Source organism: Parastagonospora nodorum, assembly GCF_000146915.1.
Source record: "Parastagonospora nodorum SN15 chromosome Unknown scaffold_21, whole genome shotgun sequence".
NCBI lineage: Eukaryota > Fungi > Ascomycota > Dothideomycetes > Pleosporales > Phaeosphaeriaceae > Parastagonospora > Parastagonospora nodorum.
In genome coordinates, this window is record NW_001884569.1 from 690,881 (window position 1) to 711,705 (window position 20,825).

Here is a 20,825-nt window from a genome sequence, read left to right on the forward strand (position 1 = left end):
TTCCTTCACTCCAGCTCTCATCAGGATCATCCGAAGATGCCTGGCCCCCTCCAAGCAGAGTCGCCCACCGAGCGACCGTCGTCCCGTGACTCACCCGAGCGGGGCAAGAAGCGCGCAAGTATGTTTGTCGACAGCCCAGCTTACCACCCAGCTTACCACCCAGCCATGTCTCTTTCGAACTACACACGTGATGCAGCGCTGACATGACCGTTCAACCGGTAGGGACCCAATCCATGCCTCCGCCAGAGCTACCCAAGCTGGTCGCTGAGCAGCATGCGCCCATCCCCACCAACGACAAAGACACGCAGCGCCTCATTGTGGTGCTGTGCAATGCCACGCTCGAGACGTACAAGGCGTCCCACGGCTCCGGCCGGGGTCCTGGAGCGCGTGAGGACAAGTACAACCTCCTCAACAGCGACGATCACATTGGTGTCATGAGGAAAATGGGCCGCGATATCAGCGAGGCGCGGCCGGATATCACCCATCAGGTGTGTACACGCGGCAGCTGCAGCCGCCGCCATCGCCATCGCCATTGTCAGGGCCGTCGGCAGCTAACGTGGCATTCTTAGTGTCTCCTCACCCTCTTGGACTCGCCTATCAACAAGGCCGGCAGGCTGCAGATCTACGTTCAGACATCCAAGAACGTCCTGATCAAAGTATCCCCCGGCGTGCGCCTTCCCCGAACTTTCAAGCGATTCGCTGGGTTGATGGTGCAGCTACTCCATCGCCATCAGATTCGGTCGACACAATCGCAGGAGAAGCTCATCGAGGTCATCAAGAACCCCATCACCGACCACCTGCCACCCAACTGCCGCAAGGTCACGCTCAGTTTCAACTCCGATGTCGTGCGTGTAAGTGACTACATTGCCGACCTCAACCAGAACGAGAGCATAGCCGTCTTTGTCGGAGCCATGGCAAAGGGCAACGACGATTTTGCCGACCACCTCAAGGACGACAGCATCGCCATCAGCAATTACAACCTCAGTGCCAGCGTTGCTTGCAGCAAGTTCTGCCATGCTGCCGAGGACGTTTGGGGCATCTTCTAGTCACCGACTGCCAGCACTCCTCAGTGCCACATGCGCACACAGGATACGCCCTCTTAGTCAAACGCGACTACTGGCCCGACATGACTGCGCCACGTTTACCAAAGGAAAGGAACGAGAGACAGGATCCATTTACCCAGCAGGACACGTAGGCTGGCCTAGATCACAACATCGACAGCCGCCTGCGCTGCTTTGCTTGATTTTGAGCGTCTGCTTGAGGTTTTTTTTACAACAAAACTATACTCTGGCTCAACGCACAAACATCCTTCTTCATCTTTGAAGAACTCGTGGGGCATTTCAACCTGCCTCACTCCTCCTGTTTTTTTTTCTTTCTTATTGTCATCACGGCATTGCGTCCCGCCAGTGCGCACAATGTAGGTGTTCTGATCCGACTGGACGGTGATGCAGGCTTTTTGTCTGCCGTGTCATTAGCCTGTCATCCCCGTGAGCGACTAGCTTAATAGGTAACTTGTGCCCTCGACCGAGTAGCGGTATTAGGATGGCCATCAATCTCTGCGTCAATAGCATCTGACAAAATCCAACCGTTTTGTGGCCCATCGCACTCATGGTCAAGCCTGTGTATCTTGTGAACAAGTATCTTCCTAGTTAATGACTATCCGCTTTACTTCAATCGGTCAAGTGTGCGGGCTTTGTCGCGTGCTGCGCATGCGGCGGGAGAGTGACGGTACGGACGGAACCGCCGCAGATCTCCCAGCATGACGAGAAACACCATGAAAAGCGATTCAGCATGCAATTCAACGATGCTTTCGCTACCATCACAGACGCGGGGTGAAGGTATCCACTATGCTGGCCTCACTTTGAAGTCTCACTTCACTTTCTCCATGCAACCGGCCTCAATTGCGGACGTCACACCATCTCATCGTGCATTTGCGGCGACAGGTGGCCCTCCAGACCGCAGAATGCCATCGGCTACGCACGGCCAGAAAGAGAAATCAACAAGGGTGAGGTGTCTCTAGTTGCTCTTCGTAATGAAGCGTGGTGTACTTAATTCCTTCGCGGGCGCGGCCCGGGGCCAGTCGCCAATGAACCTCGGACAGCGCTCGCTTAGACCTACACCTTTTTAGCTGCATACGCAGGACATGTGGCAGCCCCAGGGAAGAACTTGACAACGGCCTCCCTGATAGCCAGCAGCATCAGCGGGGCGTGCTAGTGAAGACTTTCCCTCAACGGTATACGATGCCTTGCTAGTTATCTGTGCGTTGCATCGAGATGGTCCGGCCACATGGGACCTAGATATAAACCTTCGTGTGGTACTGCTACCTCGACATCTACATCTTCGCTGTGTACTTCCCCCATCCCTATCGTGCCTTTCGTGTCGGAGACATAAGCCAACCTCATCTGATTTGTTTCTCGTTTACAGCATTCCTTCCCTTCGTTTCTTCTCCCCTTCACCGCCATTCGCATAATGCCCGTGTCCCACATTGGTCTCACGGTTTCGCATCTTCCAACATCGTCTTCATTCTTTCTCTCAGCTCTCCAGCCACTCGGATATCGCTACATTGGACAGTCGGGGCATCAAATCGGGTTTGGCATCCAGGATGCTGATTTCTTCCTTTGCCAGGAGACCCCTGGGTAAGAAATGCCGATCGATCTGCAGGTACACCGCAACTGACTGTGCATTTAGTGTAAAGGCGGGTGCTGCTCACATTGCCTTCACCGCTCCTAGTCGGACCGCCGTTCGAGACTTCTACACAGCAGCCTTGACTGCTGGAGGCCGTCCCAACGGCGCCCCTGCGACTCGATGCGACGATGACGGTCACTTCAATGCTGCTGTCCTAGATCTAGACGGCAACAGTATCGAAGTGGTTTACAGAAACGGGCCCGATGTCAGGGATGATGGTACTGTCATTGAACACAGCAGAGTCATCACGTGGCAGAGGAGTGTCTACGAGAGCTCAAGCTACCGGGATGACAGAAGTGTCATCAGTTCACGTACAACGAAGCCGGCGCCCACCGAAGTTGCTTCAAAAGCTGCATCGGTTGCCTCGAAAGCACCAAGCGTGGCCAGGAGTATTTCCGAACCTGTCGCTGTTCCGCAAGCGACGAGTACTTCGGAAAGCGGTGATGGTGCCGCGAAGACGCTCATCGGTACACTGCTCGGGGCTGCGGCAGGCGCCGCTGTTGCATATGCAATGGTCAGGAGCGAGCAAGACAGTGCGAAGAAAGAGTCGGACTTTAGCGCGTACATGGACGCAAAGAACATTGTCAAAGCTGCGGCAGGCCACCTCGCTGGGGCCTCGTCCCAGTCCAAGGCACCCTTGCCTGACCCGCAGCCCACCAACGAGGCTGCTCCTGAGCCAGTACACCGCAACATCGATGCTCAATCTTACCACTCGTCTACACCGCCACAGCCACGTAGTGTCTACACTGCTCCTCGGCAGATTGAGGCGGCGCCCACCTACTATGCTGCATCGCAGGTTTCCAAGGCCCCGACAGGTGTCCCTCGACAGATCGAGGCCGCACCGCCTACCTACTACTCTGCATCGCAAGTATCCAAGGCTCCCACAGCTGCACCCAGGGCACTCGAGTATGTGCCAGCTCCTTCAGTTGCGCCATCACAGGCGCGATCCAAGTACAGCCTTGCACGGTCCGTCACAAGCCCCGAATTGCTGACACTGGAGAATGCACGTAGCTTAGCGTCTTCTTCGAAGCCGCAAAGTGTCGTCTCTGTGTCAAAAGCGCAGAGTGTGGCACAGAGTACTGCCCCTAGCACTCTCATTTCATCCTTTGTGGCGGATCATGTGCCACGCCAGACCAGTGAGGGTAGTGTTCATTCGCATCACTCGAGCAGATCCAAGGCCAGGTCATCGCACACAGAGACATCGAGACATACTTCGCATTCCAAGTCAAGTCGCAGCCACCACACGGAAGCGGTCGAGTCTTCTCCATCTCCACCACCATCCTCCAAGGCGCCATCAAAGGTTGCTTCAAAAGCAGCTTCAGTCATCAGTAGCATTCTAGGTCGTGACTCCAAGTCATCCGCTAGCAAGAACGAAGACTTTATAGATGACTTGGACATTGAGGAGTTGACCGAAGATGACATGGACACTGTTGTCCCCAGCGATAGCATCTCTCAGATTGGCTCGACCACCTCCCGCCGGCGCCACAAGTCTAAAAAGCACTCCGATGGCTCCGTGGTCAGCAAACACAGTTCTACTTCCAAGCACTCTCATCGCTCTCATCGATCCCACAAGACGTCATCTAAAGACTCTGACAACGAGTCCAACCACTCTTCGGAAAGCAAGTCTCGCCGACGCCACCATCGTCCATCAGTTGTATCTGAACCTAGTGATGCTAGCACCATCAGGCCTGTGAAGTCTTCTAGTAGGAAGGACTCTGTCACGCAAGGGCAGTACGATGGCTTGTTCGATGAGGTCAAGTATGGCACTGGAAGTGTAGCCGTTAGAGGGATCACGCCGAGTATGATTAGTGCGGCAGGGAAGAATAAGACGAGGACTGTCGTCAGACATGACATGGCGCAGAAGGCCAAGGTGTTTGAAAATAGTAGCTGAGCGTACATGGTAGAGAGGTGCGGAGTTGGGAGGTACCTGCATTCTCTGGCGTTGACTGCATAGATCGGAGTTGGAGCATCGGCTTTTGCATTGCGTTGCATTTAGAACTCACTTCCGCTTCACGACTTGTATGAGTAGCATGATACTGTAAAGAAATAGAAACTGGATGGGGTAAATTTCTTGGTCCACTATATGCTCAATGGTGATCATAAGATGCTGATGCTTTCAGTCCTGTTGTCTGGAGCAATATCGTCCGTTCAACAGCTGGGCTTTTTGGCCGCTCGCAGGGTTGATCAAATATTGTAGCCGCCCAGTCAGGCTGAGATCTTATCCGCCTCGCTCACCAAACCTAACATCCCATGCCTACAAAGGCATCGTCCACCCACGTCGTTGAGCCGTCGGACCCGGTAACTTCGCTGGTGACGACAATGGAAAATGTATGACTGTCCTGACTAACAGTCGCCTTGCCATTAACCTGTAAGGAGGATCAGTAAAACTGGCATTCATTAGGAGATGTAGCCCACTTTGATCCACGGATGAGTGCTCAGAGATACGGGAGCGCCGCAAGAAACCTCGTCGATGAAAAGCTCGACGCTTGTATTGTCTGAACCTCCTGGGTGATTGCTGGCTATCCACGCCGAGCAATCCACTGTCGTCCCAGCAGGAATTGAAAGTCCTGACTGCGACAGTGCGACAGTGCCATGTGACACCGTGGCGTTGGAGTGGATGAGGTAGAACTGCCTGCTGTTGTGGCCACCCTGTGCGGAGGTGAAGACGCCGCGTTCAGCCCAGGGCCCGAAAACAATGTCGAGCCACGGATACAGGCCTGATTCGAAGGAATGGTTCTGCAAGATATTACTGCAACGCTTTTTGATGGAGGTGGCGGGCCTAGTGGGTATGGCGTTGATGGGGTGAGCAAAGGCAAAAGCCCATAACATGAGTATGAACATGACAGTGACTGCCATCAAATGGAAGAACTGGCTATGAAACCTGCTGTAATTCAGGCTTCAGCTCTGCCTCGGTTGGTGGTATGTTGAGGTAAGAAGTGGGCCTTTGGGAATGGTCTATATGGGATCGAATGTGTTGATTGCGTAGTTGACGTGAAACGGTCCTGAGCAAGTGTCGTGCGATGTACTAGACGCCTGGATAAGACAGCAAGAAGCGAGAATGAAACCAAGCGAATGAACAACGTCGATGAAATGATACCTATATTCATACCTTTCCTTGGTTACAAACGTTATTGCACGAGACAACAACGCACACTCCGTCGTGCGGTCTTATTTCCATTGCAATGTTGAGGCTTGCTTGCAGGAGACAGGTCGAAAGTAGCAGGACTACCGATATAGCTCATCTCTGTGTCGGCAACATACAACGACGCAACAAGCATGCCGCTGCAACTGCACGAGTCTTCCGTTTGCAATTCGGTGCCTTGGAACGTTCGTTGGTTGATGGCATGCTGGAAGATTATGATCTAGGGGTGGATAAGCGAATTTCGCAGGGTTCTTGCTGACGGAACTTGAGACCAGTTGATGATGGAAGCCGATGATGGCTGAACAATGCCAGGATTCAAACTCGAAAGGGAGCAGGATGTGGTGGCGACAGGTGTGTGCTATAAGAGCATTGTAGAGCCCGATTGGCGAGACAGGAAGTTAGCTGCACCGTGCTCTGCTCCAGTCGGATGCGCCACCGTTGCATTCCGATTACAAGTGTAACTCGAATGTAAGACTTGCCACCCCCCTAAGCCGAACCGTGTACAGCAACGAGGACTCGAGCATCAGGCGCTGGCAAAACTCTTGCCTGCCCTTTCTCCACGAGAAGAGGCGGAAAGGTAGCCTACAGATATATTCAAAGGCATCTGTAGAATTAGGTAGAGAGCCTTATAGCTGCGTATACATCTAAGGTCCATTAAGAACTTCCAGTAAGTATACCTCTAAAGACTCACCTCGTATAGGTGTAGAGTGGATACGACGTCACCGCTGCCTGATGACACTGACAAAGCTACTGTAACGGAAAAAGAATCATGATTGAACGCGTTAATTCAAGAAATTCATTGCCGCAAATATAGGTATAAATGAAGCCGGTCTTCACTGTCATAGATTCCCCATAGAGGCGTTCGGTACCCTCCTGCAGAAACGCCAGAAACACCGCTTCCCAAGGAAACGCCCAAGCGTAGTAAATACGAATACAAGGTTGGCTTTTATGCTTTCGCGCGACACAAGTAGCTTACGCCTTGCTCTTCTTCTTGGACTTCTTCTCCGATACCTCTTCCTCGTCGGCATGTTTCCGCTTCTTGTCCTTCTTCGACTTTTTCTCTGAAACATCTTGGTCGGCAGTCTTCGATTTCTTGTCCTTCTTCTTGTCTTTCTTTTCTTTGCGGACAGCTTGCTCTGTAGCAGCAGAGGTAACACCATCGGCCATCTCAACGTCCTCAGTGGCGGTGGCAGTGGGATCCTCGACGCCAATGTCTGCTAAGACCGAGTTCATGGCAGCCTGCATGACTGCGGCGTTCTTCGCTGGTGGCGCACCGGAGGCGTAGAACTCGATGCGCTCGTCGACCTGGCGCTTGAGAGCTTCACCAAACTTGGAGGTCGGTGTATCCGAGAAGTTATCGATTCTTGATGCAATGGAGCACTTGTTGGCAAGGAAACGCGATATCCTGCCCTTGGACTTGGTACCAGTTCTGCCAATGAATGACGAGTGGTAGATAAGACCGTACTTTGGGGTGTTACCCTTGGTCTTCAGCCTGTGTAGGGGTCAGTCTTGCGCATGAGCGACGATTACACCATACTTACGCTCGGAAAAGTGCTTTCTCGGCACCGAGGATCTGCACAGTCGAAGCAGGGTACTTGGACAAGTTGGTCAACGAACCAGCCTTGGAGATGAGGCGGGCTCCGACAGTATCGCCGATGAGGGCGGCCAAGTTGGGAGCAACCTGGTTCATCCTGCTTCCGAGATAGTTGGAGAGCTGTTTTCGGTAGGCAGCCAGAGATGCTGTGCGCTTGGCAAATGCCATGACGATCTCCATGTCGGCTTCAGACAGGTCGCGACCCATGGATGTGCGGGCAGCCTTGACGATGGCCTGTGCAACTCCCTCGTCATCGTCCACAACAGCAGCAAGGTCATGGAGGTCGTCCTCAGTGAGGCGCGACTTGTCGCCAATTGCGAGCACAAGCTTTGCGTACTGGTCGTTGTTGGAGACGATCTTGGAGAGCTCGGGGAAGTGCCATCCGTAGTTTTCGCGCAGGCGCATGCAGAACTGGTTGAGCTGGGCGGAGTTAGCACGCATGCCAGGGCAGTTTTGGCGGTATACACACATCCTTATCGATCTGGTCGAGGGTTGCAATGGCCTGGATGATGTGGTTGTCCTGCTTCTGGACGCTGAACTTGACCTTGGCGCGCGAGTAGGCGTGGCCGAGACCGAGGATGGACCTGTCGATGTCGCCGGGCTGCAGCTTCTTGATCAGCTTGCCTGAGTGCTGGCGCAGGCCACGCAGCAGGTCGGCGACGACCTCGGACGTGTCGCTGGTCTCGCAGGAGAGGTTGGGGAAGGCGGCCTTGATGCTTCCGGCCAGGTTCCTCTCGCTGATGCCGAGCGTGACTGTCTTCTTCTTGCCGGCCTTGGGCAGGTTTGTCTCGAGGGTGGCGCGCAGGAAGTCGGACAGGATGCCCTCGCTGATGTCGTTGATCTCCTGCAGCGCATCCTGGGTGCCCTGGAACGGCGCGAGGCCGACAAGCTCTACCGTCTTGCCGAACTTGTCGAGGTCCTGCACAGCTTTCTGCACCTCGGCCAGGCGGTTGCCAATGGTGTCGGGCTGGAGGATGACCTTGAAGACCTAGGCGTGGCACGTTAGCAGCTGGGCGTCTCTGCCTTTGCCAGCCCTGCACATACCGCATAGCCGACGGGGCTCTCGTGGAGCAGGTAGTCGATGGACATGGTGGCTGAGTCGCCGGAGGCCGGAGGGGCAGCAGTCGCGGTGCGGGAGGGGAGGGCGCTGGAGTGCGGCAGGGTCGTCGTGCGATTGCGACGGTGGGCGGTTGGTGCTGGAGACGGGCAATGTGCGTGGGTGCAGAGTTGAAAAAAAGCTCAAAGTTCGGGGGCCCGAGCTTTCGGCGCTAGAGAGGAGAGTTCCTTCCAAAAGTTTGGACACCCGCGCAGGCACCGGCACAGGCACAGGCACAGGCACACGCGAAATCAACCCCGCGACACACGCCCACCACCCGTGACAAAATCACCCACCCATCATGTCGGCTGCACAGCTACTCAATCCCAAGGCCGAGTCGAGGGTGCGTTGACCCCCGCCGACGCTGCCCCATCAGAAATGCTAACAAGCCCACAGAGGCGCGGGGAAGCTCTGAGCGTCAACATTGCGGCGGGAGAGGGCCTGCAGCAGGTATGCGACGCCCCTGGCGAGCCTGTGGGATCCGACGGTACTGAACTCGCAACAGGTGCTCGCTTCCAACCTGGGACCCCGCGGCACACTCAAGATGTAAGAAGCCCACGCAACACCGCTGCACACAGAACAGACGACGTGACTGACACTGCCTAGGCTGGTTGACGGTGCTGGAGGCGTACGTATGGCCTTGTAACCCTCGCGATCCGCTCTAATCGACGTCTGCAGATCAAGCTCACAAAAGATGGAAGTGTGCTGCTCAAGGAAATGGTGCGTTGCCAGACCCCACAAGTGCGAGACCACGACTGACTTCCACCCAGCAAATTCAAAACCCGACCGCCGTACGTCTCCCCTCCCAAGCCCTGCCCTGTGATCCCATATTGAACGAAGCAGGTCATGATCGCACGAGCGGCCACGGCCCAAGACGACATAACTGGCGACGGCACAACCTCAGTAGTCCTGCTCGTAGGAGAGCTGTTGAAACAGGCAAACAGGTACATCTCCGAGGGGCTGCACCCTCGCGTCATCACCGATGGCTACGACATTGCCAAAACAGAAGCATTAAAAGTGGGTGCCAAGTGTCTTGGGCAAAGCAACAGGCGCTGACTTGGACTAGTTTCTCGATGACTTCAAGCTTGCAAAAGAGGTCGACCGCGAACTGCTCCTCTCCGTTGCCCGAACGTCGCTTTCTACGAAGCTCGACAGCTCGCTTGCTGAACAGCTCACCCCCGACATCGTCGATTCGGTATTGGCCATCTACCAAGCGCCTGCGAAGCCCGACTTGCACATGGTGGAGATCATGACAATGCAGCACCGGACAGCCGCAGACACACAGCTCATTCGTGGCCTGGCTTTGGATCACGGCGCAAGGCATCCAGACATGGCCAAGAGGGTTGAGAACGCCTTCATCCTTACCCTCAACGTCAGTCTGGAATACGAAAAGTCGGAGATCAACTCGGGATTCTACTATTCGAGCGCCGAGCAGAGGGAAAAGCTTGTCGAGAGCGAGCGGCGGTTCGTTGATGACAAGCTCAGGAAGATTGTCGAGCTAAAGAAGGAGGTCTGTGGCGACGATCCCAAGAAAGGCTTCGTCATCATAAACCAAAAAGGCATTGACCCGCTCAGCCTGGACGTACTTGTCAAGAATGGCATATTTGCCCTCAGGCGGGCCAAGAGGAGGAACATGGAGCGTCTCCAGCTCGTATGTGGTGGCACCTCACAGAACAGCGTTGACGATCTGACGCCTGATGTTCTCGGCTGGGCAGGCCTTGTTTACGAGCACCAGCTTGGCGAGGAGAAGTACACATTCATTGAAGACGTCAAGGAGCCCAAGTCAGTCACATTGCTCATCAAGGGCCCGAATGCGCACACGATATCCCAGATCAAGGATGCTGTTCGTGACGGTCTGAGGAGTGTCTATAATATGATTGTCGACAAGAGTGTGGTACCCGGTGGTGGCTCATTCCAGGTAGCTTGCGCAGCTCACCTACAGAGCGAACAGTTCAAGAAGACAGTCAAGGGCAAGGCAAAGTGGGGAGTAGCGGCTTTTGCAGACGGTCTTCTCATTATCCCAAAGACGCTGGCAGCCAATTCTGGCCATGACATTCAAGATTCTCGTAAGCTACACTCGATTCATTCGTGTACTCAACTAATTCTGGGACAGTGGCAGCACTCTGGGACGAACATGCGGAAGGCAACGTGGTGGGTCTCAACCTTGCAACTGGTGAGCCCATGGACCCGACGCAAGAAGGTGTCTACGACTCTTTCCGCGTACTGCGCAACTGCATAGCATCGGCCACTGGAATCGCTTCTAACCTTTTACTGTGCGACGAGATGCTCAAGGCTAGGCAAATGGGACGACAGCCCGAGCCTGGCGAGGGTCAATGATGAGGCAACTGGGTGCCACTCTGGTAACGAACTGTAGTGGGAACTACGAGCCATGCAGCCTAAGAATAGCTCGGCGTAGTTGCAGTAGTTCGCTTCTACTCGGCTTGCTCAAACCACTCTATATACCGCCCAGATGGAAAAAAAAATAATCAAATGAACAAGCCATTGTCGGCACACAAGTTTGCAACAACTAGTCACGCATGACGCAGCCCTACTCTGACAAAATTTGGAGGCTTGCACAAAACATTTTCCGTCAATTGCACATTTCGCAGGAGCTGCCCCTCATACCGGGATCAATTAAGCTTAAATTTAGAGCTTCCCGCTAGACGGATTGTCAGGGGCCCAGCGGTTGCCCTTGGGTGGTGCGACAGGCGTATAGAATGTAGCAAGTGTTGTGGCAGGAATGCGCACCATGTGCACGCCAAAGAGTTTTGGTGATGATCCTTCTCCGTGGTGTGGACGCTTCTGACGCGAAGAGAACCCTGAATCCCTGATGATCGTTTGGATCGTCGACAGCTTGTGGGGCGTGCAGACTGCTAAGGACCTTGCGGACAGCCAAGCCGGACCGCGAGCACGAACACGAGACGAGTTGCATCTGCTCCTCCTCCTGGCGCTCGTTCAACTGTCCACTGTGGCATTTCCTCCTCGGCGCCTTCTCCTTGTGCGCGTTCTGATGGCAGCAAATATTTAGCGATTCCCCCTCCTTGGCCCGCCGTCACATTGTGCACGCGACGCTTCTCTTCGACAACACTCCTTCTTAGACCATGTTTCGATACCGGAGATATCGTGTTTTCTTGGTGTTTGCCGTTGTTGCGCTGTTTGCGCTGTACAAGTTTGGAGCATCTGGGACGACATGGCGCGACGCTGCATCGACTGCAGCGGAACTAAAGAATGAGGCCGAGGATGCTCTAGGATTCGGGTTCAAGCCACGCCCTCCCATAGCACACGACACGAAGAAGCTGGAACTGGATATTCCGGTCGCAAGCAGAACGCAAGCGCTGCAGACGCCGCCGCCCGCGAAGACGATTCCATCGCTGTCGCCCTCGAGTCCTGTCGTGACAGAGAAGCCGCAGCCACAGAAGCCCGCGATCCCGCCCCCTCTGCAACCCAAACCACACGGCAACCCTGCGCCGCTCGACGACGCCTCCACCAGCATTGAACCCATTCACTGGTCTAAGTTGCCCGAGAAGTTCCCTGTCCCCACGCAGTCCATCATCAAGCTGCCCACGGGCAAACCTCGCGACATACCCAAGATACAGCACAAGTTCAAGCCCGAAGATGCGGCAGCAAAGACAGACCGATTAGCAAAGCTGGATAGAATCCGCGCTGTCTTCCAAAAGTCGTGGAGCGGATACAAAGAGTTCGCCTGGTTGCACGATGAGCTGAAACCGCACTCGGGCACTTTTAGGGATCCTTTTGCTGGCTGGGGCGCAACGCTGGTCGATGCCCTGGACACGCTGTGGGTCATGGGCATGAAGGACGAGTTCAGCGCCGCGGCCCAGGCCGTGGACCAGATCGACTTCACCACGACACCCCGCGCCGACATCCCCCTCTTCGAGACCACTATCCGCTATCTAGGAGGTCTGCTTGCGGCTTACGATCTAAGCGGCAAGAAGCACAAGAACTTGCTGGCCAAGGCAACTGAGCTGGCCGACATCCTACTAAGTGCCTTTGACACCCCAAATCGCATGCCAGAGACGTACTACTACTGGAGGCCACAGTTCGCTTCGCAAAATCACCGTGCTAGCGTACGTGTGGTACTGGCAGAGATTGGATCCATGTCCATGGAATTCACCCGCCTCGCCCAGCTCACCGGTGACCACAAATACTATGATGCGATAGCGCGCATCACGGACAACCTCGAAGAGTTCCAGAACAATACGAGACTGACTGGCATGTGGCCCACGTACCTGGATGCCTCGGGGTGTGGGAAGGTACATGCAGATCCACTAGCCCAAGCACGGCTCAATGATCATAATACTCCGCTTCAACCATCCACTGTTCCGGCACCCACGCAGGGCAAGAAGGAAATTCCTCTCCAGTTGCCAGATCCTGTAGTCCTCGCACCCAATGGCGTGAATCCGACTTACGTAGCATCCCCGGAGGAAGACACCATCGCGCTAGGTAACGCTGGCAAGGGCACAATCCGCAATTGGGATGGCAAGCCTCTGGAGAGGCGGCAACTTGACGTCGAAGTCGAGGACCCTCCGATGGTCCAAGCAGGTTCCCAGGATGATTCGCTACCCGACGTAGCCCCGGCTGAAACTGCGTTACCTACACTACCCGTGTGTGTAGAACAGGGTTTCGTATCATCATCTGAGTTTGGCCGTGAGGAGTATACCCTCGGGGGTTTGTCTGACTCAACCTACGAGTATCTACCTAAACAGTACTTGCTCTTGGGAGGTCAAGTTGAGAAATATCAGACCATGTACGAACAGTCCATGGACGTGGTGAAGGAGCACTTGATCTTCAGACCAATGTTGCCGAAAGAGGATGACGTTCTGTTCTGTGGCAAGCTGAATGTGCCATCGCGCGTGAAGGACTTGGTCCCTGGCGATTTGACTGGCGAATATGCCCATCTTACATGCTTTGCTGGCGGCATGTTCGGCATGGGTGCTAAGCTATTCAATCGACCAAACGATCTTGAGATTGCGAAGAAGCTGACCGAAGGCTGCGTCTGGGCCTATGACATGACTCAAACTGGTATCATGCCAGAGTCATTTGAAGCGATACCCTGCGAGAATGCACAAGAGTGTGCTTGGAACGAAACACTGTATTTCGAAACAATCGACCCAAATGCGGATCTCCGCCACGAAGCCTACAAGGGGCAAATGCAAATTTTTCACTCTCAGGTGGCGTCCGCATCGTCTTGGTATGAGGAACAGCTTGCTGCCATGACCGCGCCTGCGAAGGTGGTAGATCCCTCATATCCAGTTTTGGCAACGCCAACGCCCATATATGCGGATACCTTGGACAAGCGCCAACTGGCTCATTTGGTAGATGATGCGGAGACAATAGTAGGTGGAGCTGAAGAGCCCCAGCACCTGCCAACGAAGGTCCAACCTCTGCAAGATGACGGGGAAGCCAACCTCGAGCAAAGTCAAACACTACCTGCATTTCCCTATATCTACACACCCAGTCCACCGTTAAACCATAAGGACTATGTACAGAACCGAATCAAAGACGAGCGTCTTCCACCAGGCGTCACAAGGATCGGAGCGCGGAACTACATTCTACGGTAAGTGATCCACAATTCAAATACACCCCGCTAACGATTCGATTGTAGCCCGGAAGCCATTGAATCTGTATGGTACATGTACCGCATCACGGGCGACAACCACTGGCGCGAAGTCGGCTGGCGCATGTTTCTCGCCGTGGACAAGCACACCTCGACTAAGTACGGCAATTCCGCCATTGATGATGTCACACAGTTGTCCCCGAGCCTCAATGACGAAATGGAGAGCTTCTGGCTCGCGGAGACGTTGAAGTATTTCTACTTGCTTTTTGAGACAGAGGACGTACTAAGCTTGGACGACTGGGTATTGAATACTGAGGCCCACCCTTTTCGCAGGCCTACGTAAAATAATGTCTCTAGATAATAGTCAAAATGATACTTATGGCTCGGAGCTAGAAATGTTAAGGTACTTGGACATTTACTGAGGTATATTGGGCACGAGCATTCAATGGACTTACATTGTTCATTGAGTCAGGTGCGAAGACCCCAATCGTTTTGCCAGCTTCATCACACTCTGGTCTACATGCCCTCGAGCCAACGGTTCTGGTATGTCGCTATTGCCGAGCTGTTTATTCTGATGTAGTGATAGCCGAATCGTAAGCACATAGCCGACATGACCTCGAGGCCGAGGTGAAGAACGTAGCGCATCTCAGTGCCCAGACCTGCATCCGCTCCGGTGCGCGACGACGGCATAGCTGTAGTGGCGATGTGCGCATATCCAGAAAAGCGGTTGTACATCGACCAGTCAGAGTGAATCAAAGGTTGCTGGTTGTAATGGCTGTACCACAGAGGCTGATTTTCACTTCTACCCGCGTGAACACGAGATTCCGGGCACCGCCTCGGTCATAACATGGACCTTCAGGTCAATCTAAATTTGCCATTCATTTACACATCACGCTCCATTTGGCCACCTTGATGACTCTGAAAGTTAAGCAGATTGGATTCGGAATCCTTGGTATTGGTCATCGTCTCTGACTTGGATACTCTAGTTACATCGGCCTAGTAGCCAACGCATTGCTGTGCTACCGTACTAGACCCTGATCAACATCTCGCAGTCACTAAGAGAACCCGGGGGGTCCTACGCCCCCCACAGACTACCGTAAGCATGGTTGACAGTGTTGCTTTCCATCTTCCCCGCATTATGCTAAGATCTCCTAAAGTAAATATGGTCAATCGCGGCGATATGACATGATCTACACTTCACAGTGTCGGCAAAGAGTAATGATGTTCGTCTATAGGTCTCTATATCAGTCGTGTGGGTTGCGCTCAACAGAGAAAGCCAACAGTTTTACAATTCAATTGCAAACATGGTACCTAGATTGACGACTGCACTCCTTGCGCTGTTGCCGCTCGCGGCAGCATGGCCACAAGTCATGGAGATGAACGACAGAATGAAGAAGCGGGAAGAACCTGGTCCACGCGCGCCAGTCTTCAAATCCGGGCGTCCCAATACTGGGCTACCCGCGCTCACATTCAATGCTCAAGAACAATTCATCAATGTCACACAAGGCAGTGGACATGAGTTTGTCTCGCCTGGGTCCGGAGATATCAGGGGCCAATGTCCTGGATTGAATGCTGCTGCCAATCATGGTTTCTTACCGCGGAACGGCATTGTGAGCACAGAGCAAAGTAGGTTTATCTGGGAGGTGGAAACTTCCCCAGCTAACAATCACAGCCATATCTGGACTCGGGGAGCTGTACAGCATGTCTCCAGACCTCGCATTGTTCCTCGCTGTGGTTTCAACTGCTTTGGCAGGCGATCCAGTGACCGGACAATGGTCGATTGGTGGAGCATTTCCTGCAACACTACCAATTTTCCCTGCTACAGGTATCGCTGGCACGCACAACCAGTACGAAGGCGATGCTTCTATTGTCAGGGGTGATGCCTACCTTAATGGTGGTAGGGTGGGTGTCTTCCAGATGCGATCATGGGAGCACTTGTACAGTCTAGCCGAGGAATATACTCTGGACGACGTCGCTGCTCAATCCGGTGAGTGATCCTGTATTCTTCTAGATGCGCATGTGCTTACTCTTAGCAGATTATAATACGCGATGGAGTGTCGCAAACAACCCGTATTACTTCTCGGGTCCATTCTCTGGCATGGTTGCTCCTGCTGCTCACAACTTCGTCATCCATTTCATGTCGAACCACAGCGCTGAAAAGCCAGGCGGCACTTTGACACGCGAGGTTCTCAAATCTTTCTTTGCAGTTACTGGGGATGGACCCGGCAACTTTGTCCACAACCGAGGCCAGGAACGCATTCCAGACAACTGGTACAAACGACCCTTTGCGAACGCTTACAATATACCCGAGGTTCTAGTAGATGTTCAGGTTATGAACGCTGTGAGTATGGACGTAGCATTCTTAGACTTATTGCTGATATTTCGATAGATGTACCCCGGTATCGTGCGCGTTGGTGGAAATACAGGTACAACCAACTCTTTCACAGGTGTCAACTTGGGAGACTTAACCGGTGGTGTTTTCAACGCAGGCAGCCTCGCAGAGGGAAATAATGGTGCCTGCTTCCTCTTGCAGGCGTCGTTGGCAGGACTACCCGACATATCCAATCCACTACTGGGCGCCGTTGGTTCAGTTCTTGGCTGGGCGAAGCAGCAGCTGGGCCCATTGAGTTCGCAATTTGGCTGCCCGCAGCTCGCCAACTTTGACAACCAGTTATTCACCCCGTACCCTGGTTACGGCTACAAGACCTCTGGACTCAGAGTTTAGGCACAGCATTGGTACGTTGAGATGACAATTTGAGGGACTGCGCAACATAAATGTGTGGAAATTTGTATATACACACAAAGGTCCTGCCGCTCTAGGAAAAAACACTTCATTTTGAAACATACGATGCGGATCGTTCAGTCTCAATCTATTGGTGTAATTTCCATTTGTCTGGTATATGTTGAGGAGAAAGCAATTGAACATGTCTAATACATCGTCAACCTTGCTCTATCCACATATCCATAAAATCCCTGTGTACCTAGGCGATGCAGCAAATGTGACTTCATTTTGTGAATGTACCACAAGCACACATGGACACTGAACCCCAAGAGTGGTAGCGATTATGGCATCAAGCGCAATTGCTGAGTATCTTCGCGCTTCATATTGGTTACCGTGCTGGGTTCCACGAGATCACTCTATAAGTTGATAGCGTCAGGCTATAAGCGAAAAATCCCGTCTTTATGCATCGTACCCCGCATATATACGTCGCCGGGTCTATCGACGGACATCGTTCCGGAAGATCTGCGCGCGGGTGCCTGACGTGCGGAAGGCATTATTCGGTAATACACTTTGATTCGGCTACATGCAGGCACGTTCAACACTCAGCAGCGCTATCACTATGAAGTGGCTCAATCCCCAAACTCGAAACATATTTGATATTCCTATAGCTGATATCTGCCAATCCTATTGCGCAATACTTGCGAAAAGTAAATTGCGTTGTCTGGCCCCGAATGGATAGCGATATTCAAACCTGGCGGAATACCAATTGGCAGCGTGACGCCATTGTCCGGCATATCAATAATGACAGCCTCATTGTTGGCATCGAGGTACTGAATAGTGTTTGTCGTTGCGGTTGAGTACCAGTACCTTCCTCGCGGGTCTACGGTATTCTCAGTTGGGAAACTCGCCGGTATTGGGGCAGTGAAGACGTCAATTTTCTGGGTCCGCGTGTCGAATCGCACATTCGAATTTGAAAGGAATCCGGTAAACCATATGTACCTGTTTTCGGTTTCTGCGCGGACCACGACAATCCCGAGCCCAGTCAGTGGCAACGGGTAGCGCGTGAACTGCTTCGTGCGGGGGTCAAACTTTGTGATGGCTTGCCCCAGCATCTCGGCAAGCCAGACGTTGCCGTCAATTTTGGACACGAAGGCGCCGACCACGCCGTTCAATGGTGTGGGTAAAGGGTATACGCCATCGAACTCTTCTGTGGCGTAGTTGAAGTGATACAGAGTTCCAGTTGTGGTCAAAGTATACCACATCTGCGTGTGAAGTTAGCAAAGAAGTTCTTGAATTACGTTTGAATTCATGCTCTCACCCCGGTTTCTCCTGCCCATAGATCATTGAACGGTTGGATGTTTCCCAAGAAGGGAAAATTAGGTACAGGAGGAGTGAAGACTTTGATGAACCCAGTTTTGGGGTTGATTTTCAAGAACTGCGAGCGGATGCCGGTAGCTGCATATAAGTTCCCATCTTTGCCTGGCTGAATCGCACAGGCAAAGGCAATGCGGCCGGTCAAAGGAAGGCTTGAGTTGTAGAGCTGATCTGGGCTGTAGGGCACAGGGTAATTGGTGACCTGGCCACTGTTTATGTGAATCCGAGAAATACTGTTATCGAGAAAGTTCTGCGTCCAGATGCTGCCATCGGGCCCAGTGGTAATATCGCATGGACCTTGGAGTGCATCAGGATTTTCATAGTACTTGAAGCGTGCTGGGTCTGAGTCGCCTTTGGAGTGGCTAGGTGTTAAGTCTAGCTGAGGTGCAGGTATAGCTAGAACAACTGGGGCGAACAAAACGAGAAGTGGAGCGGCGAGCATATTGAAGAGGACAGCCAGAAGATATTGTGGTAGAACTCATGCTCTTTTTATACATATCTTAGCTGCTAAGCAGTAGTGTGTAAAGCTAGACCGACATGCGCAGGGAGATCGCCTGTCGATCTTTATAGAGAAGGTTATTAGATCTACATTGAGTAGCCTAACCACGCTACTGCGGCTTCTGCCAACTTGAAAAAAATGGTGGGAAGAATCCCAATATTTTACGACATCCTGCAGTAGCCAGTTCTACTAACACCCAAACTACAAGTGCTGGCACTGTGGGCGCCATAATGCTCGTAAATACTTGCGTGCCTGCAATTTAATAAATACTCCACGCCATTTACACTGGCCAGTCTTCACCTGCACCCTGCACTGCCGAGGCAACTGTCCTCTCTCGACGCTGTAACAAGTCGTCTAGTTCGTCCTTTCCGTCGATGTGGAATTTTCTTTAAAGCGCTCGAGGTCGTTCGACTTCGCTAGTTCCAGACAAACGCTCAAGCACAGTATCGTTGTGGCGCGGTCGAACGCGCGGACGGTCTCGCGTTTAGGACGGTGTCCCTGCGAATCTCGTCTTCCTCAGGATACTAATTCTATCGACCATCCATACTTGGCAAGCGTGGCGCCATTTCAGCTCTCAAAATTTGTCTCACGATTACTACCAGTTAGTTGCGGAACCAATCCTAGAGCGAGGACAAGTATCTCTATGGGCCACGGCAGGATTTGTAACATGTACTAGTCTTCTCTCCGGCCAGGCGATACCCTTGATGGTCGATGGTATCAAGCCCATGAGCAGGAGCTGTTGCACTGAAATGCTGCTTGCGAGATTCTCCAGCAGCTTCGAACAGGCAGTCTACTACGACCCAGCAGCTTTAGGCATCGCTTTTGTTACGGCCCGGTGTATCGAAATTCCAGTAAGGCTTGAAGGGCAAGAAGACCAACTCTTCTGCAGATTCTCAATTACTGCTTTCGTTGGCATTGCCGATACTGCCAGGACAGCTTCCACCGCCCATGCGGTCGCCTTCTGTTCTACTAACAGCTTGGGTAAGACGTGGTAGCAGCACTAAGAGCGCAAAGATCATACATATACTTGCCTGACTTGGTGATGTGTGTAGCATCTTCGCAGATTGTTCCCAACCCTATAAAGCGAAGCATAGTGTCTTTAGGGAAAACAGTGGTTGATACGTATCGATTTTCGTCCTTAAAGTTTTAACTACGTATAAACACTCTCTTTTAGATAATAGCATATACTTACGCACTTATAACTCTCTCTAGGCGTAGTATAGTATACTTAGACTTATAAGCGTCTGTTTATATTATCTACATAGTCTAAGTAGTAAGAGTTTAATATAACGTAGTTTATAAGCAAGCTATCTAACCTAAGCAAGCTGTCTACCTAATAGAGTTAAGATAATTATAATATACTTATTATAATACTACTACTACTATATATAATTTGCAGGTAATAGAAATACTATTTAGATGCATTACTATTAAATATATCTATAATTTTAACTTTATAAGTATAAGCATTATAGCTAGTCTTCTTATAACGTTTATAATAATGCTATATATATACTCTCTTTATACTCTCTTTACTTTCTTTTTAGCTACTATCTTCTCTTTTAGCTATTAGATTAGCTATCTTACTTACTATAAGGCTCTCTACTATCTAAATATACTTTCTCTTTTAACTTCTAACCTCTATTATTATCTTTACTACTTTTTAAAGCTCTACTATCTTCTACTTTACTAAGACTACTTTATAACTTATTAATATAGCTTTCTTATTAAGCTATAACGTATTTAATCACTGAGACAGCTATGTCACTGAAACAGCTAGTTTTTCTTAGCATTACGCTTTCCTCTATAACTCTACGAGTTCTAGACTATTTTAGGATTTTATTTTATATTTAGAAAGCCCTAAATTAGAGCTTTCTAACGCTCTAAGAATTACCTAATTAGGCATAGTATTGCTAAAGTTAGAGCTTAGTGAAATAAAGAGCTCGCTTAACTTTAAACTCTAGTAACTTAAGCTATACTTCTACGTATATCCTTCTAACTTAAGGTAATTATAGTTTATAAGTAAAGAAATAGTCTATAAAAGTTCTAGACTTATAGCTAATTTATTAAAGACGTTATAGAAGAAAGTAGTTACTTAGTACTAAGTCTAAGTAATCTAGTATATTAGATGCTATAAG

General features: G+C 51.8%; 9 protein-coding genes across 9 annotated transcripts; 5 read left to right on the forward strand and 4 right to left on the reverse strand.

Moving 5' to 3' along the window:
• Nucleotides 1-36: 36 nt before the first annotated feature.
• Nucleotides 37-1,585, forward strand: SNOG_12263 (hypothetical protein; the record flags this gene model as incomplete). Its single annotated transcript, XM_001802437.1, has 3 exons — nucleotides 37-118; nucleotides 223-488; nucleotides 570-1,585. The coding sequence occupies 3 exons, from the start codon at nucleotides 37-39 to the stop codon at nucleotides 1,044-1,046; spliced, it is 825 nt and encodes a 274-aa protein (XP_001802489.1). The 3' UTR covers nucleotides 1,047-1,585.
• Nucleotides 1,586-2,469: 884 nt separating this feature from the next.
• Nucleotides 2,470-4,269, forward strand: SNOG_12264 (hypothetical protein; the record flags this gene model as incomplete). The annotated part of the gene is given in 5 exon segments (XM_001802438.1): nucleotides 2,470-2,636; nucleotides 2,662-3,651; nucleotides 3,882-3,985; nucleotides 4,026-4,201; nucleotides 4,216-4,269. 5 exon segments carry the CDS (start codon nucleotides 2,470-2,472, stop codon nucleotides 4,267-4,269), a joined length of 1,491 nt encoding a protein of 496 aa, XP_001802490.1.
• Nucleotides 4,270-4,925: 656 nt separating this feature from the next.
• SNOG_12265 (hypothetical protein) lies at nucleotides 4,926-5,526 on the reverse strand (the record flags this gene model as incomplete). The annotated part of the gene is made up of 2 exons (XM_001802439.1): nucleotides 4,926-5,051; nucleotides 5,101-5,526. 2 exons carry the CDS (start codon nucleotides 5,524-5,526, stop codon nucleotides 4,926-4,928), a joined length of 552 nt encoding a protein of 183 aa, XP_001802491.1.
• A 1,273-nt stretch (nucleotides 5,527-6,799) lies between these two features.
• Nucleotides 6,800-8,510, reverse strand: SNOG_12266 (hypothetical protein; the record flags this gene model as incomplete). Its single annotated transcript, XM_001802440.1, has 4 exons — nucleotides 6,800-7,319; nucleotides 7,369-7,841; nucleotides 7,891-8,409; nucleotides 8,466-8,510. 4 exons carry the CDS (start codon nucleotides 8,508-8,510, stop codon nucleotides 6,800-6,802), a joined length of 1,557 nt encoding a protein of 518 aa, XP_001802492.1.
• A 308-nt stretch (nucleotides 8,511-8,818) lies between these two features.
• SNOG_12267 (hypothetical protein) lies at nucleotides 8,819-10,854 on the forward strand (the record flags this gene model as incomplete). Its single annotated transcript, XM_001802441.1, has 8 exons — nucleotides 8,819-8,860; nucleotides 8,914-8,967; nucleotides 9,023-9,063; nucleotides 9,124-9,145; nucleotides 9,196-9,237; nucleotides 9,361-9,534; nucleotides 9,584-10,583; nucleotides 10,631-10,854. 8 exons carry the CDS (start codon nucleotides 8,819-8,821, stop codon nucleotides 10,852-10,854), a joined length of 1,599 nt encoding a protein of 532 aa, XP_001802493.1.
• Nucleotides 10,855-11,618: 764 nt separating this feature from the next.
• SNOG_12268 (hypothetical protein) lies at nucleotides 11,619-14,435 on the forward strand (the record flags this gene model as incomplete). Its single annotated transcript, XM_001802442.1, has 2 exons — nucleotides 11,619-14,092; nucleotides 14,141-14,435. The coding sequence occupies 2 exons, from the start codon at nucleotides 11,619-11,621 to the stop codon at nucleotides 14,433-14,435; spliced, it is 2,769 nt and encodes a 922-aa protein (XP_001802494.1).
• A 173-nt stretch (nucleotides 14,436-14,608) lies between these two features.
• Nucleotides 14,609-15,055, reverse strand: SNOG_12269 (hypothetical protein; the record flags this gene model as incomplete). Its single annotated transcript, XM_001802443.1, has 2 exons — nucleotides 14,609-14,867; nucleotides 14,979-15,055. 2 exons carry the CDS (start codon nucleotides 15,053-15,055, stop codon nucleotides 14,609-14,611), a joined length of 336 nt encoding a protein of 111 aa, XP_001802495.1.
• A 341-nt stretch (nucleotides 15,056-15,396) lies between these two features.
• On the forward strand, nucleotides 15,397-16,817 carry SNOG_12270 (hypothetical protein; the record flags this gene model as incomplete). Its single annotated transcript, XM_001802444.1, has 4 exons — nucleotides 15,397-15,718; nucleotides 15,765-16,079; nucleotides 16,129-16,433; nucleotides 16,482-16,817. 4 exons carry the CDS (start codon nucleotides 15,397-15,399, stop codon nucleotides 16,815-16,817), a joined length of 1,278 nt encoding a protein of 425 aa, XP_001802496.1.
• A 338-nt stretch (nucleotides 16,818-17,155) lies between these two features.
• On the reverse strand, nucleotides 17,156-18,630 carry SNOG_12271 (hypothetical protein; the record flags this gene model as incomplete). Its single annotated transcript, XM_001802445.1, has 3 exons — nucleotides 17,156-17,230; nucleotides 17,513-18,076; nucleotides 18,133-18,630. 3 exons carry the CDS (start codon nucleotides 18,628-18,630, stop codon nucleotides 17,156-17,158), a joined length of 1,137 nt encoding a protein of 378 aa, XP_001802497.1.
• Between the last annotated feature and the right edge of the window lie 2,195 nt (nucleotides 18,631-20,825).